Here is a 16,594-nt window from a genome sequence, read left to right on the forward strand (position 1 = left end):
AAGCTCAGTTGGTAAAGAATCTGCCTGCAGTACAGGAAACCCTGGTTCGATTCCTGGGTTGGGAAGATCCACTGGAGACGGGATAGACTGCCCACTCCAGTATTCTTGGGCTTCCCTTATGGCTCAGCTGGTGAAGAAGCCACTTGCAATGCAGGACACTTGGGCTCAATCCCTAGGTTGGGAAGATTCCCTGGAGAAGACAAAGGCTACCCACTCCAGTATTCTGGCCTGGAGAATTCCATGGACTGTATAGTCCATGGGATTGCAAAGAGTTGGACACAACAGAGCAACTTTCACAAACAATTCACATCAAAGTTTCTAGATATTTATTACGTGCTGGTTCCTGATGGTCTCCGACCTTATATTTTACTTTTTCTTTTACTGTATATTTTTTTCTTTTAAATTTGTATAGGCCTTGATTTTATGACAAATGAGAATATAAGCTATCACATAGAAATTGATTTTCTTGGTTTTTTATTAAGAACTTTTCCATAATATATATATATATATATATATACACATATATTTTTATTCTTCCAGACGTGGGTTGGCAATAAGAGAAGAAAAATGAGTAGTAAGAATTCTGAATCAGGAGCAACAACAACAGGAACTGTTTCTGGTACTTCTTTGGCGGCTCCAGATGTTACAGTCAGAAATGTGGTTAATATTGCTTCACCCTCAAGTCAACAGTCTTCTTGGATATCGCCCAATAATGATGTCATCATAACTGGTATATACAGTCCAGCTAGTTCATCAAGTAGACAAGAGACAACCAAGCATTCAAATACACAAATTACAGAAGCACATAAAATCCCTATTCAGAAAACAGCCAGTAAAAATGATACTGAGTTTCAGTTGCACATTCCTGTTCAAAGACAAGTAGCACACTGTAAAAATGCCTCTTTACTCTTAGGTGAAAAAACAATTATTTTGTCAAGACAGACAAGTGTGCTAAATGCTGGAAATTCTGTATACAATCACAGAAAGAAAAACTATGGAAGCTCTTCAATGCAAGCCTCTGAGATGACAGTACCTCAAAAGCCATCTGTGTGCCACCGATCTTGCAAAATTGAACCAGTTGGAATTCAAAGATCATATAAGCCTGAACACACAGGTCTTTCATCACATAACTTATGTGGGCAAAAACCATCTGTTAGAGACCCTTACTGCAGAACACAAAATTTGGAAATCCGTGAAGTATTTTCACTGGCAGTTAGTGATTACCCACAGAGAATTCTGGGAGGAAATCCCCCACAGAAGCCTCCTAATTCGACAGAAGGAACTTGTTTGTCCATTGCAATGGAGACTGGAGATGCTGATGATGAGTATGCCAGAGAGGAAGAATTGGCATTGATGGGAGCACAGATACCAAGCTACTCAAGATTTTATGAAAGTGGCAGTTCCCTTCGAGCTGAGAACCAAAGTACAACTTTGCCTGGACAAGGAAGAAATATGCCAAATTCACAAATGGTGAATATTAGAGACTTGTCAGATAATGTACTGTATCAAAACAGAGAAAACCATTTGACACCACGGACCTCATTACATACAGCATCTACTGCAATGTACAGTAATACAAATCCATCACGAAGTAATTTTTCTTCACATTTCGCATCATCAAACCAATTGAGGTTATCACAAAACCAAAACAATTACCAGGTAATGTGTAAGTTTGTTTTATAAAGGTTTTGTAAAAATTTGTTGGTATAAAAATTGTTTTGGTAATCAATTAGACTTGAGACCTGGGTCACTTAACTCATATTTTGAAGTAATTTGAATTATTTTTTCTTGTAAATGGCAGTTTGGGGTCAACTCTTTAAAGAATTTTATGCTTTCTTTGTCATGTTTAAAAATGGTGAGTCCTTTTTTTCATGGAAGTTAGTAATTTTTATAAGAGCAATCTTCTCCTGACATTTAAAATGATTTGGTCCAGGCAATAACAGCCTTATGGGAAGCATGACATTTCTCATCACTAAAATAGGACTAAATTGGCTAGATGCATCCTCTTGAACATAGATAATTCTTGTTATGGTTTTTACTTGCAGTTTGGGAAGATGTCACTAGATGAATGGTGCCTTCCCTGGGTACATATAGCCAGGCAAATCAATCATTGTGCTAGGTGACAATAGTTGAGAAGTCAGAGCCTGTGATAACTCAGCCAACATGTTTTTCTTTTTTTTTTCTTTTTGAGTAAATGCTTTATTAAAACATTAAGTGCAGCAGTAGCCAAACTGTTTTTTTTTAAACATTTACTTTTTATTGTTTTAAATTTATTTATTTTTAATTGGAGGATAATTACTTTACAATACTGTGCTGTTTTATAAGGAAGAGATAAGTTCAGAGTGAGAAAGCAATTTTAGACCTGTGCAAAAATAAGTGTTATTTCTTTACTTGTTCCCATATTCAGTTGTTTATATATGCTTCAAATAATCTCAACAGTGAGGTATAAACCTACCTCAATATCTCTTAAGGCCATAGATCATCTCTGAAAAATCTGCTTCAGAAAACTTGAATAGCAGGACAGGAATGTTTGCTATTTTTTCTTGCTACTAGCTAGACCCTTTAGTTTTCAAACATAGTATTTTGTATCTGTATTTAAAATGCTTCCAGGCTATTCTCAACCAATATAAGGAACCAACTTCTCTTGACTCCTTTTATCTTATAGCTACTTGCTACAAAATGAAAAGCAATAAAAGAGCATAGGAAGTATCCCTCTGGCACCTACCTCTAACAGAAGAGTGCTCCATCATCATTAGTAGACACTTCTTATTAAGGATCTTTTCATTTTTCTGTTTGTTCTTTCCTAAGGCATGATTAAAGTAACATTGAACCATATCTGTAGGATCCTCCACAATGCCCCCTTTCATTCACCTAACTCTTTTGGATTTCTTTATCCCCTCAGTGTTGCTCCTAACAATCATAACAATAACATTTATGATTTGTTGAGGACCTTGAATGTACTAGGCACCATCAGTAAATTTATATACTTCATCTCATTTAATCTTCATGGCAGTTTGATCATATAAACATTTTATCCATATTTTAATATCATGTCTAGAATCATACAGCCAATACATGACAGAACCAAGATTCCAACTCAGAAATGCATCATGTGGGGTTTCTTTTTTCTACTTTACCATACAGCTTAACAATATAGAATATTTGGAGGCTTGAGAGTGCAGAGTTTAATTTTTAGTTTTTCTTAAACTGATTGCTCCTGTGGTTTTACATTTTTATAGTTTTTATCTTTTTTCCTTACTGAAAGTTTAAAGAAATTAAGTTTATTTTATATGAAAGAAACTTTTAAATGGAATAAAACTTAGCTACATTTTTTTTGAAAAGTAGTCTCTTTAAAGAAAGACAATCTGACATAAATTAGGACATGGATTTAGAACCAGACAGACCTGGATTCAAATCTAGGCTCTGCTACTTTCTACTTGTGTGCCCTCAGACAAACTCTCTGTGTAACAGTTTCTTCATTTGTACAATGCATTTAAGAATACCTGTTTCACAGGAATGCTGTACATGAAATGACAATCTGTGCAAGGCTCCTTGTACATTCCTGGCAAATAAACTTTCTTATACTTGTTACATCATGGTTGGAAAGTTAATGAACCTCTGCTAGTCCAGGTCTTTACATTCCATTTCAAGTAGAATATTGCACAGCCCACAGTTATCACAGGGTGGTTGAGAAATAAATAACTGAAAGAAGACTGGAGATCAGCTCTCAACTTCACCATTATTTATGTATTAAAAGCCCATATATTTCTATTTCTATTATAACAGACCTCCTCCGACTTGACCTGAGACAGTATGGTAGACAGCATTTGCAAAATTGAAGTATAACTGACACATTAGTTTTATGTCCCACCTTTATTTTAATTAATGGATATCTTAGGAAACCTAGGCAGCCTGGGGAAGTGTAGTCCATGAAGATTAATGGCAGTCCATTTGGGTTCCTAGTACAAAAATATCATAGACATGGTGATTTAAAACCCAACACACATTTATTTCTCATAGTTCTGAAGTCTGGGAAGCCCCAGATCAAGGTGCTGGCTGACTTAGTGTCTGGTGAGTGCCTGCTTCCTAATTCATAGATGACTATCTTTTCAGTGACTTCTCACGTGTTAGAAGTGCCAAGGGAGCTCTCTGGGGTCTCTATTGTAAGGAAACAAGTCCCATTCTTGAGGGCTCCATTCTCATGACCTAATCATCTCCCAAATGCCCCACTTTGAAATGCCAGCACCTTGGGGATTAGAATTCAACATGTGAATTCAGTTGGGACACAAACATTCAGCCCCGGTAGTTATCCTCCAAGATTTTGATGATGTTCTATTACCTACCTGTATTATTAGTAGATCAGGACTTAGAAAGATAAAACCTATGACCATCTTGTCATCTTTCTAGCTATGAAAGTATAAGCAAGAAAGCAATTTTCTAAGTTTCTGACCTTGGGACTATATGACAGAGATATCTGTCTCTTTTCTCTGTTGTGCCAAGTATCTTCAAGCTGAGGTTCTATTCCTGGAGTATAGTCTAGTTCAAGGCTATGCTGCTGCCAAGTCGCTTCAGTCGTGTCCGACTCTGTGCGACCCCATGGACTGCAGCCTACCAGGCTTCTCCGTCCATTGGATTCTCCAGGCAAGAACACTGGAGTGGGTTGCCATTTCCTTCTCCAATGCATGAAAGTGGAAAGTGAAAGTGAAGTCACTCAGTCGTGTCTGACTCTTAGGACCCCATGGAATGCAGCCTACCAGGCTCCTCCATCCATGAGATTTTCCAGGTAACAGTACTGGAGTGGGGTGCCATTGCCTTCTCCCGTTCCAGGCTATATAGGTGGCTAAATACAAATTGAGGAATACATGAGGAAGCTAGGAAATTAAAATTGGCTCTGCTTCAGAGTCACTGTGGAATACCACATTAAGGGTTGAAGTGATGATACAGAAACTGTCAGGAGGTAGTTATACCAGGATACTCTAGCCCAGTTCTATTTCAGGCTGACCCTATTCCTTTGGGGCTAGATTGCAACGGTATTGGGCTCCAAGCTGCCATTTATTTTCCATATTATGTTCGTGCCAGTACACCTATTTTTATTGTGTTATGTTGATAACAGATTAATAATTGATGATAACCTATGTGAAGATATTGGAAGACAAATTTTATAAATTCAGGTTTGTTGCAATTATTATTGTTACTTAATAATTAACTGTCTTCTCAACTCTCACGGACATCATAGGAACTTAGAAGTTAATAGAGTTATAGCATTTTGAACTTTCTTTAAAAGGTACTAAATAAGTACAATGTATCCCTAACAGTAGAAGTACTTTGATAGTATCCTCCAAATTTATTCAGTGTTTATAGATTTAAGTGCATTTTAAAAATAAACATGGAAATTTAATGGCTGTAAAACCTTTAAACATCATTTCTAAACCAATACAAATGGTATTTTGACCTGAGGAAAGGGAGTGCCAGTAAGATTGAATGACTTCGCTAAAATAACTTTCAGGCAATATTCAACTTTTAAAAAGTAATAGTAATCTGTGTTGAATAGATGTAGTTAGCGTATTTAGTTGCTAAGTTGTGTCTGACTCTTTTGCAACCTCATGGACTGTAGCCCATCAGGCTTCTCTGTCCAGGGGTTTTCCAAGCAAGAATATTGGAATGGGTTGCCATTTCCTTCTTCTGGTGATCTTCCCGACTCAGGAATCGAATTCATGTCTCCTGGATTGCAGGCAGATTCTTTATTGACTGAGCCACTAAGGAAGCCCTTGTAGTTAGCATGGAGAATTTTAAATGACTTTATTGAGATATAGTTCACATAGTACAGTGGTCACACATCAAAAGAGTACAATTAAATAGTTTTTAATATATTAACAGATGTGTTCAAGCAGTATCAATCTAATTTTAGAACATTTCATTACTTCAAAAATAAACTACATACTCATTAGCACACCAAATCTCCCATCCCAGCACTAGATAATCATCAATCTTTCTCTTTCTATGGATGTACCTATTCTAAATATTATTATAAATGGAATAATGCAATATGATGGAGTTTTGTAACTGGCTTCTTTCAGGTAGCATAATGTTTTCAAGGTCCATTTTATAGTATGTATCAATAATTCATTCTTTTACATTGCTCTATGATATTCCCTGGAGAAGGCAATGGCACCCCATTCCAGTACTCTTGCCTGGAAAATCCCATGGATGGAGGAGCCTGGTAGGCTGCAGTCCATGGGGTCACTAAGAGTCGGACATGGCTGAGCGACTTCACTTTCACTTTTCACTTTCATGCATTGGAGAAGGAAATGGCAACCCACTCCAGTGTTCTTGCCTGAAAAATCCCAGGGACAGGGGGAGCCTGGTGGGCTGCCATCTGTGGGGTCGCACAGAGTCGGACACGACAGAAGTGACTTAGCAGCAACAGCATGATATTCCATTGTGTATATATAGCATTGATTGTTTATCCATTCAATAGTTGATGAACATTTGGGTTGTTTCCACATTATCTGTTATGAATAGTGCTGCTATGAGCATTTATATACAAATTTCTGTGTGGAAATATTTTTTCATATTTCTTGGCTATATATCCTGGAGTACATTTCTAGTTCATATTGTAATTCTATGCTTAAAGTTTTGAGGAAATACCAATTTTTTTTTTTTCTGAAGTGGTTGTATCACTTTACAATCCAACCATCAGTGTAAAAGGATTCCAATTTCTCCACATCCTGACAAACACTTGTCACATCAGTGATTTTGATTATAGCCACTGTAATGGAAGTCTTCATCTGCATTTTTATAACAGCTAACAATTTTAATTCTCTTTTCATGTGCTTATTGGTCATTCAAATATCTTATTTGGAAGAATGCCTATTCAGAGAATTTAGCAATTTTGTAAGTGTTCGTTTGTTCTTTGAGTTGTAAGTGTTCAGTTCATATTCTCTATACTAATCCTTATCAGATACATGACTTACAAATATTTTCTCCCACTTTATACATTATCTTTAAACACAAATGTTTTTAATTTTGATCAAGTCCATTTTATCTGTTTTTTTTTTTTTTTCTGTTGTTTCTTGTGCTTTTGGTATTGTATCTAAGAAGCTATTACCTAAGCTGAAGTAACAAACACGGACTCATATATTTTCTTCTAAGAATTTTATACTTGTATCTCTCACATATAGATGGTTCATTTGTTTTGAGTTTGTTTTTGTGTATATTACGAGGTAGAAGTTTTTCTTGATTATATAGCATATGAATATCCAACTGTCCCATCACTATTTATTGAAAAGATTATACTTTCCCCATTGAATGGTCTTGTCATCCTTCTTGAAATCAATTGATTATATGGAAGGCTTTATTTCTGGACTCTCAGTTCTATTGTTTTGAGACTATGTATGTATGTGTGTGTGTGTGTGTGTGTGTGTGTATATATATATATATATATATATATATATATATATTTCTTCTTATGCTGATACAACACTATTTGAATTACTATACCTTTGTAGGAAGTTTTGAAATTGGGACATGTGAGTCCTCCCAATGTCTTCTACTTTATCTAAATTACTTTAGCTATTCTAGGTCCCTTAAATTTGCACATGAATTTTAAGATTAGCTTATCACTTTATGAAAAAACAAATGGAATTTTGATAGTCATCATGCTGACCTGTGGATAAATTTGGGGAATATTCTTGTAATAATAATAATGTGTCTTCTGATCTGTGAACATGGTATGCCTTTATACTTGTTAGATCTTCTTTAATTTCTTTTAACAGTGTCTTGTACTTTTCAGTCAAGTCTTGCCCTTATCGTTTTAAATTTATATATAAATATATAACTTTTAATGTTATTTTAAATGGAATTTCTTAATTTAATTGTTGGATTTGAAGATTGAATTTTGTACATTGGTATTGTATCCTGAAAAAGTACTGAACTAATCTATTAGTTAAATACTAGTGTATTTCTTAAAGTTTTATTTATATAAAATCATGCCATCTATTAACATAGATAGTTTTACTTGTGTAAAACCTTACTGCATTTTATTTCTTTTTATTAGCTAGTTGCTAGAACCTTCAATATAATGCTGAATAGAAGCAGTAAGACATCTTTATCGTCTTGATCTTAAATGGAAAACAATCATTGTCTAACCAATACAATGTTATCTGTGGGGATTTTGTAGATGGTCTTTATCAGGATGATAAAGAATAAAAGTCCCCTTTTATTCCTGGTTTGTTGAGTACTTTTATCATGAATATGGTTTGGACTTTTGTCAAATGCTATTTCTGTATCTAATAAGATATGTTCACGTGCATTTTTCTATTTATTTTGTTAACATGGCATATTGCATTTTTTTCTTTTCATTTTCTTTTTGATATTTATTTTGTATATCTTTTCTCAGTTTTACTAAGATATAATTAACATACAGTACTGTGCAAATTTAAGGTGTTCAGCATAATGATTTTATTCACATGAAATGATTACTAACCAATTCAGTATTTATTACTAAGCAATACGCTTAGTTAATATCCATTATCTAATGTGTATTTTTTTTAAAAAGAAAAAAATCTTTCTTTCCTTGTGATAAGAAATCATGGAAACTACTCTCTTAACAATTTTCAAATATTCAAGGCAACAGCAGTGTTAACTATAGTCATGATGCTGCACATTACATTCCTAGCACTTTGTTATCTTACAAGTAGAAATTTGTACCTTTCATCACCTTCATCCAATTCCCACTCCCCAGTTCCCTGCCTCTGGTAAGCACAAATCAGATATCCTTTCCTATGAGGCTGGGTTTTTTAAAATCTGTTTTATATTCCACATATAAGTGAGATCATTTATCAGTTGTCTTTCTTCTATTTATTTCATGTAGCATAAGGCCCTAGAGGTTCACTCGTGTTATTGTGAATGGCTGAATTTCACCATTTGTGGCTGAATAATAGTCCATTCTCTGTATATTTTATCAGAGAAGGCAATGGCACCCCACTCCTGTACTCTTGCCTGGAAAATCCCAGGGATGGAGGAGCCTGGTGGGCTGCCGTCTATGGGGTCGCACAGAGTCGGACATGACTAAAGTGACTCAGCAGCAGCAGCATATATTTTATAGTTTCTTTATCCATTAATCTGTTGATTGGCACTTAGGTTGTTTCCATGTCTTGACTATTTTAAATAATGTTGCTATGAATATCAGGGTGCATATCTCTTTTCTTAAAAAAAAAAAAAAAACTTTTTATTTTGTATTGGGGTATAGCTGATTAACCATGTTGTGATAGTTTCAGATGAACAGCAAAGAGATTCAGCCATACATATACATGTTTCCATGCCCCCTAAACTCCCCTCCCATCAAGGCTGCCACAAATAATTGAGCAAAGTTTCAAGTGTTGTACAGTACGTCCTTGTCTCCATTAGATATAGTCCCAAAAGTGAAATTGATTGATTATATGGCAGTTTTATTTTCAAATTATTGAGGATCCTTCATACTGTTTTGTGTAATGCCAGTACCAATTTATAATCCCACCAACAGTGTGCAAGTGTTCCCTTTTACCCACATCTTTGACAGCATTTTTTATCTCTTGTCTTCTTTGATGATAGGCATTATAACAATCGAGGTGAAATCTCATGGTAATATTAATTTGCATTTACCTTATGATTAGTGATGCTGAGCACATTTCATATACCTGCTGACTATTCATCTGTCTTCTTTGGAAAATGTCTGTTGAGGTCCTTTGCCCATTTTTAACTGGATTATTGTTTTTTTGCTATTAAGTTGATGAGTTTTTAAAGCCTATTTTGGATATTGACCCTTAACCAAACACATGTTTTGAAAATGTTTTTTCTAATTCCATAGGTTGTCCTTATATTTTGTCAGCCATTTCTTTTTGCTGTGCAGAAGCTTTTTAATTAATGTAGTTCTTCTTGTTTATTTTTTATTTTGTGCTTTAGGTGTCATATACAAAAACTCATTGCCAAGATCCATATTGAGGAGATTTTTTTTTCCTATTTTCTTCTAGGAGTCTTACAGTTGCTAGTCTTCAATTCATTTTGACTTAATTTTGTGGGTAATGTAAAATAGGGGTTTAGTTTCATTCTTTTGCATGTGAATATCCAGTTTTCCCAGCAACATTTATTAGAGAGATTGTTTTTTCTTCATTGAGTAACCCTGGTTTTATAGTTAAATATTATTTGAACTTATATGGATTAGTTCATTTCTGAGCTCTTGATTCTGCTCCATTGAGCTATGTGTCTGTATTTTATGCCACTGCCATACTGTTTTGACTACTGTAGCTATTTCCCTTCCAGTTTTATATAGATATAATTGACATACAGAACTATATAAGTTTTAAGGTGCACAACTTAAAGTTTTGACTTACATATGTCATGAAATGATTACCATTATATTATATATACATAGATTTTTATAAAAGAATAAAGTGTTTTTCCTCGTGATGGGAATTCTTAAGATTTACTCTCTTAATGACTTTCATATATAGCATACAACAGTGTTAATAATATTAATTATGTTGTATATTATATCCCTAGTTCTTGCTTATCTTATAATTAGAAGTTTGCACATCTGACCACCTTTATCCATTTTTCCTTCTCCTCTCCCTGCATCTGGTAACCACAGATCTGATCTTTTTATGAGCTTGTTTGCTCATAATTGACCTATAACACCATGTGAGTTTCTGGTATATAACATAGTGTTTCTATATTTCTATACATTACAAAATGACTACCATGATAAGTCTAATTAGCATGTCACCATGCAAAGATATTACATTATTATTGACTACATTTCCCCACACTGAACATTTCTTCCACATGACTCATTTGTTTTACAACTGGAAGCTGTGCCTCTTAATTTCTCTCACCTATTTCCCTCATATGCCCCTCCCCACATCAACCACCTGTTTGTTCTTTGTCTCTATGACTCTGTTTCTGTTTTGTTATGTTTGTTCATTTGTTTTGTTTTTTAGATTCCACATATAAGTGAAATCATATATTTGTTTTTCTCTGACTTATTTCACATAGCATAATATTGTCTAGGTCTATCCATGTCACAAATGGCAAAATTTCATTTTTAATGACTGAGTAATTGTCTGTGTGTATCAGATTTTTCTTTATCCAGTCACCTATTGATGAACACTTAGGTAGCTTCCATACCTTGGCTATTGCAAATGGCACTGCAGTGAACATAAGGATGCATATATTTTTGAAAAAATGCTTTGTTTTCCTCAGCAAAATACCCAGAAGTAGAATTACTGGATCATATGACAGTTCTATTTTTAATTGTTTAAGGCTCCTCCGTACTGTTTTCTATAGTGATTACTATAGCTTTTTAATATAGCTTGAATTCAGGGAATGTAATACCACCTGCCCTTCTCTTTCTCAGAATTGTTTTGGATATTTGGAGTCTTTTGTGCTTCTACAAAAATTTTAGGATTATTTTATACTTCTACCAAAAAAAAAACAAAAAAACCATTGAAATCTTGATAGGTATTGCATTGAATCTATAGATATCTTTAGGTAGTACTGACTTTTTAACAATATTAATTTTTCCAATCCATGAACGCAAGATACCATTTTGCTTATTTGTGTCTTGTTATATTTCTTTCATTAATGTCCTATAGTTCACAGAGTAGACACTTTTCACCTCCCAATTTAATATATTCCTAAGTATTTTATTATTTTGATGCAATCATATATGGGATTATTTTCTTTATTTCTTTTTTGGATAATTCAGTTTTTAGTATGTAGAAATGTTACTGATTTTTGTGTGGTAGTGTCATGCTACTTTACTGAATTCATGGATTAGCTCAAACAGTTTTTTGGTGGACTCTTTGGGATTCTATATATAAAATTTTGGCATATGAAAATAGATCCAACTATATGTCTTACTTTCCAATTATGTTTTTTATTGATTTTTCTTGCCTTATTGCTCTGGCTAGGACTTCCAATACTAGCTTGAACAGGAATGATGAGTTGGCACCTTTGTCTTATTCCTGATCTTAAAAGTGAGGCTTCCACCTTTCACCATTGAATGTGTTAGCTGTGAGCTTTTCATACATGGTTTTATGTTGAGAAATGTTCCTTCTATATCTGTTAAGAGTTTTTTTTTTAATATAAATTTATTTTTTTATCATGGAGATTCTGATGTCACCTATATGGCAACATGAAAGTGAAAGTGAAAGTTGCTCAGTCATGTCTGACTCTTTGTGATCCCATGGACTATATTGTTTATGGAATTCTCCAGGCCAGGATATTGGAGTGGGTAGCCTTTCCCTTCTCCAGGGGATCTTCCCAACCCAGGAATCGAACTAGGGTCTCCTGCATTGCAGGCAAATTCTTTAACAACTGAGCTATGAGGGAAGCCCCTATAAGTTGTTCTTAATTTCATTTCCCCTCACAATGAAAATATTAACAAGTATTAACAACTAACAACTCAAGAATAAGATACTACTGAGTGAATAGTAGAACATAGGAATGAGACTGAAGCATCCTCTTGCACCACAGAGAATAAGACAGACTGCATTAGAAGGGTAAGAGAAGTAGCTACATGTTGACTGCATTGTCTCTCACCAAGGCCAGCACAGCACCATGTGTACAGGTCTCCACTGGGCCTTTGTTCCTGCTGTGGGAAGACAGAACTAGGAGACAACTGAGGGACAACAAACCCACCCCCAGCATTTTGGAGCACTTTGCAGGCACACCTAATCTGCAACATGGGCATTCTCATGAGAATATGTGAGGCTTGACCACTACAAATCTGATTATGATGAAGAAAGGGGGAGGGGCTTGCAACAACCAGCACATGCTGCTGCTGCTGCTGCTGCTAAGTCGCTTCAGTCGTGTCCAACTCTGTGTGACCCCAGAGACAGCAGCCCACCAGGCCCCGCCGTCCCTGGGATTCTCCAGGCAAGAACACTGGAGTGGGTTGCCATTTCCTCCTCCAATGCATGAAAGTGAAAAGTGAAAGTGAAGTCTCTCATTTGTGTCTGACTCTTAGTGACCCCATGGACTGCAGCCTACCAGGCTCCTCCATCCATGGGATTTTCCAGGCAAGAGTACTGGAGTGGGTTGCCATTGCCTTCTCTGACAAACTGCATTCATGTTTGCAAATATGATAGTGTATTTGCTATATAGTAATTCCAACCAGCAGTTTTGTTCATCTGTAGAACCAAGTTAAGGCTGCATTCTGACCATGATGGGGTACAGATCTGTCTAATTTGAATTCTCACAGAGGAGCTTTGCTGACCAACCTACTGTGGAAAGTGTCTCCTGGCCCTATCTGAAAGAACTGGTAACAACTCCTGGAAGCTCTGGGGGCCCAACAGCACTTGAGCTAAGAGGTGGGAAGCAGAGCCAATAGTTTTTAGAACATCAGTGGTCCTGTTCAGTAGGGGAACTTTCGGTGTGGGTTGGCTTGGGTTAAGACAACAAACAAAGAGTCTTTCTGACATTGGAGATGGTTCTTTTGCTTAGTATAGACAGGGAAGATAATTTGTAGTCAAACCCATTTCTGAGTATAACCTTCATTCCAACTGAAGAGGGAACCTAATCAGAGCATATGAGAAGCTATATAACCCATCCAACAACCATGCTTACAGTAGAACTTAAAAAGAGAGCATAGCCATGACTTAGTCCATCTGCAAAACAAAATCTGGAGCCTGTATGGCCACAGAATTCAGAACATAATCTTGCCTGATTTGGGTCCACAAACAAAGTGATATGAAAGTCATAGAGCCTATTCTGCTGGCCTGACAAGGCAGGTAATCAAATTCATAGCCATGCCTACACTTGAGTATAGTTCCCAGTCCTAAATACCTAGTTAGCCTGAACAAAGAAAGCAAACAACTGAAGAGTACATTCTGTAGCCTCACATAAGCAAGATACTAAGCCAGCAGTTCTATCCAACTATTCTGAGCGAGTGGCATACACCCTCATCCCTGTCTTCAGAGTTCTTGGATAGTGACCTTGCCCCAAAATAGACCCTGATAAAAGTCCCACTTGCCCAAGGACATTACCACAGATATGCCCAAAAATCCAGCCTGAGTTGATGGGTGAAGAACTATCTCTACCAAAGAGAACCTTTAAAGTTTGAGGGAGGAGACCACTTATTAAAATGGACAGGTGCCAACTTAAGGAATCAAGGATCACTAAAAATCAGGTAGATGTGACATCACCAAAAGGAAAATAATTTAGCTCCAGTTCAGTGCAGTTCAGTTACTCCATTGTGTCTGACTCTTTCAGACCCCATGAACTGCAGCATGCCAGGCTTCTGTGTCCATCACCAGCTCCTAGAGCTTGCTCAAATTCTTGTCCATCGAGTCAGTGATGCCATCCATCCATCCATCCAACTGACCTTAAAGAAATAAAGACCTCTGAACTTTCAGAAAAAATTAAGTGGCCATGTTAAGGAAGTTTTGTGAACTATGTGAAACCACAGAGAAATAATTTAATGAAATAAAGGAAACCATGTATAAACAAAATAGTTCAAAGAGGAAATAACCATATAAAAAAATAGAAATCTTAGAGTTGAAAAATACAATAACTGAAAAATTCAGTATGGGTTAAAAAAAATAGGTTTGAATATACATAAGAAACATTCAATGACCTGAAAGACAGAACAATGGAAATTACACTCAGAGTGGCAAAAAGAAAAAAGAATGAAAACGAGTGAGGAAAGCTGATGGGAATTATGGGACATGATGAAAAGCAAACTATTCACATTATGAGAATTCCAGAAGGTAAGAGAAAGGAGAGAACGTATATTTAAAACAATAATGGTAAAATTTTTCCTGAATCCGAGGAGAGAAAAGGATATCCGGATACATGTGACCTAAGAAATAGTTTGAACCTGAATAGAGCCTCAGTGAAAGACACTATGATTAAATTCATGAAAGTCAAAGACAAAGATCAAATTTTAGAGTGCCAAAGAAAGAGAGTAATTACATAGAAAAGAACACCTATACAACAATTGGTGGATCTTTCAACACAAAATTTTCAGGCTTGGAGACAATAGAATGACATATTCAAAATATTGAAAGAAAATATCAACCAAAAATTCTATACCCAGAAAAGCTGCCCATCTGAAACAAAAGAGAGATAAAAACAAGCCAAATACAATAGAGTTCCTCACAGTTACACCTGCCTTACAGGAAATGCTAAATTGAGTTCAAGTCAAAAGATAGTATTAAGAACATACTAATGGAAAGGTAACTAGTAATGTTAAATAGTCATAATTATAGTCTGCAATATAGTACTGGCAGTGCTTAATATATTTATAACTAGCTTATAAGTTAAAAGGACTTCCCTGGTGGCTCAGACGGTAAATCATCTGTCTACACTGAGGGAGACCTGGGTTTGATCCCTGGGTCGGGAAGATTCCCTGGAGAAGGAAATGGCAACCCACTCCAGTACTCTTGCCTAGAAAATCCCATGGACGGAGGAGCCTGGCGCAGGCTACTGTCCACAGGGCCACAAAGAGTTGGACATGACTGAGCAACTTCACTCACTTATAAGTTAAAAACTTAGCCAAAATAAACATAACCACTGTAAATGGAAAAATAATTAAAACTAAAATTAAGGAATCCTATTGAAGTTAAGTTGATCAATTTAAAATAAGGCATTATATATTTAAGATATTTTATGTAAACTTCATGTTCAACAGAAGGGAAAATCCTGTAGCAGTTACATAAATGAACATGATAAAGAATTCAAAGAATGCTGATCTCAAAAGAGGAGAGTAGGTTAAAAAAAAAAGGAACAATGGATCTACAAAATATTCATAAAACAGCCTTGAAAATGACAATATTAAGTACTTACTTATTAATAAATAGGATAAATTATTCAAATAAAAGACACAGTATGGTTGAATGAATGAATGACAGAGCAAGATCCAATGATATGCTGCCTATAAGAGACTCACTTTAGCCTTAAAGACCCACATAGATTGACAGCAAAGGAATGGAGAAAGACATTTCAGGCAAATGGTAACCAAAAGAAAGCATGGGTAACAATATCAGAAAAGAAAAGAGACTTTAAAATGAAAATGGTAAAAGGAGATAGAAAAGTTCTTATAATGAAAATGGGGGCAATTCATTAAGAAGATATAACAGTTGTAAATATGTATGTAGCCAATGTTAGAGCATCTAAATATATAAAGCAAAACTAACAGAGCTAACAAAGAGATAAACAGTAATAAAATAATAGGGACTTTGTAATCCACTCTCAACAATGGAGATAGCATTCAGAGAAAGAAACAATAAGAAAACAGTGTGCATAAACAATGCTATACCAAATAAACATAGCAGACATATATAGAACATTCTAATAACAGCAGAATACATACTCTTCTCAAGCACACATAAAACATTTTCTAGGATAGACTGCATGTTAGAACACAAAACAAGTCTTAGCACATTCAAGAAGATTTAAATATATCAAGTATCTTCTCTGACCACAGTGGCATGAAAATAGAAATAAATGAGGAAAGCTGAAAAATTTAAGAGCAAAGTGAAATTAACACTCTCCGAAACAGCCAAAAAATCAGAGAAGTAATTAAAAGGGAAAAAGTTTCTCAAGACAAACTAAA

General features: G+C 35.4%; 1 protein-coding gene across 1 annotated transcript in view; it reads left to right on the forward strand.

Annotated features, from left to right (window-relative positions):
• The first annotated feature begins 567 nt into the window (after positions 1 to 567).
• Positions 568 to 16,594, forward strand: part of HDX (highly divergent homeobox) — a 179,782-nt gene continuing 163,755 nt past the window's right edge. The window contains exon 1 of the mRNA XM_055563295.1: positions 568 to 1,659. Within this exon, the coding sequence (XP_055419270.1) occupies positions 568 to 1,659 (1,092 nt within the window). The remainder of the gene's footprint in view (positions 1,660 to 16,594) is intronic.

Source organism: Bubalus kerabau, chromosome X, assembly GCF_029407905.1.
Source record: "Bubalus kerabau isolate K-KA32 ecotype Philippines breed swamp buffalo chromosome X, PCC_UOA_SB_1v2, whole genome shotgun sequence".
NCBI classification, from domain to species: domain Eukaryota; kingdom Metazoa; phylum Chordata; class Mammalia; order Artiodactyla; family Bovidae; genus Bubalus; species Bubalus kerabau.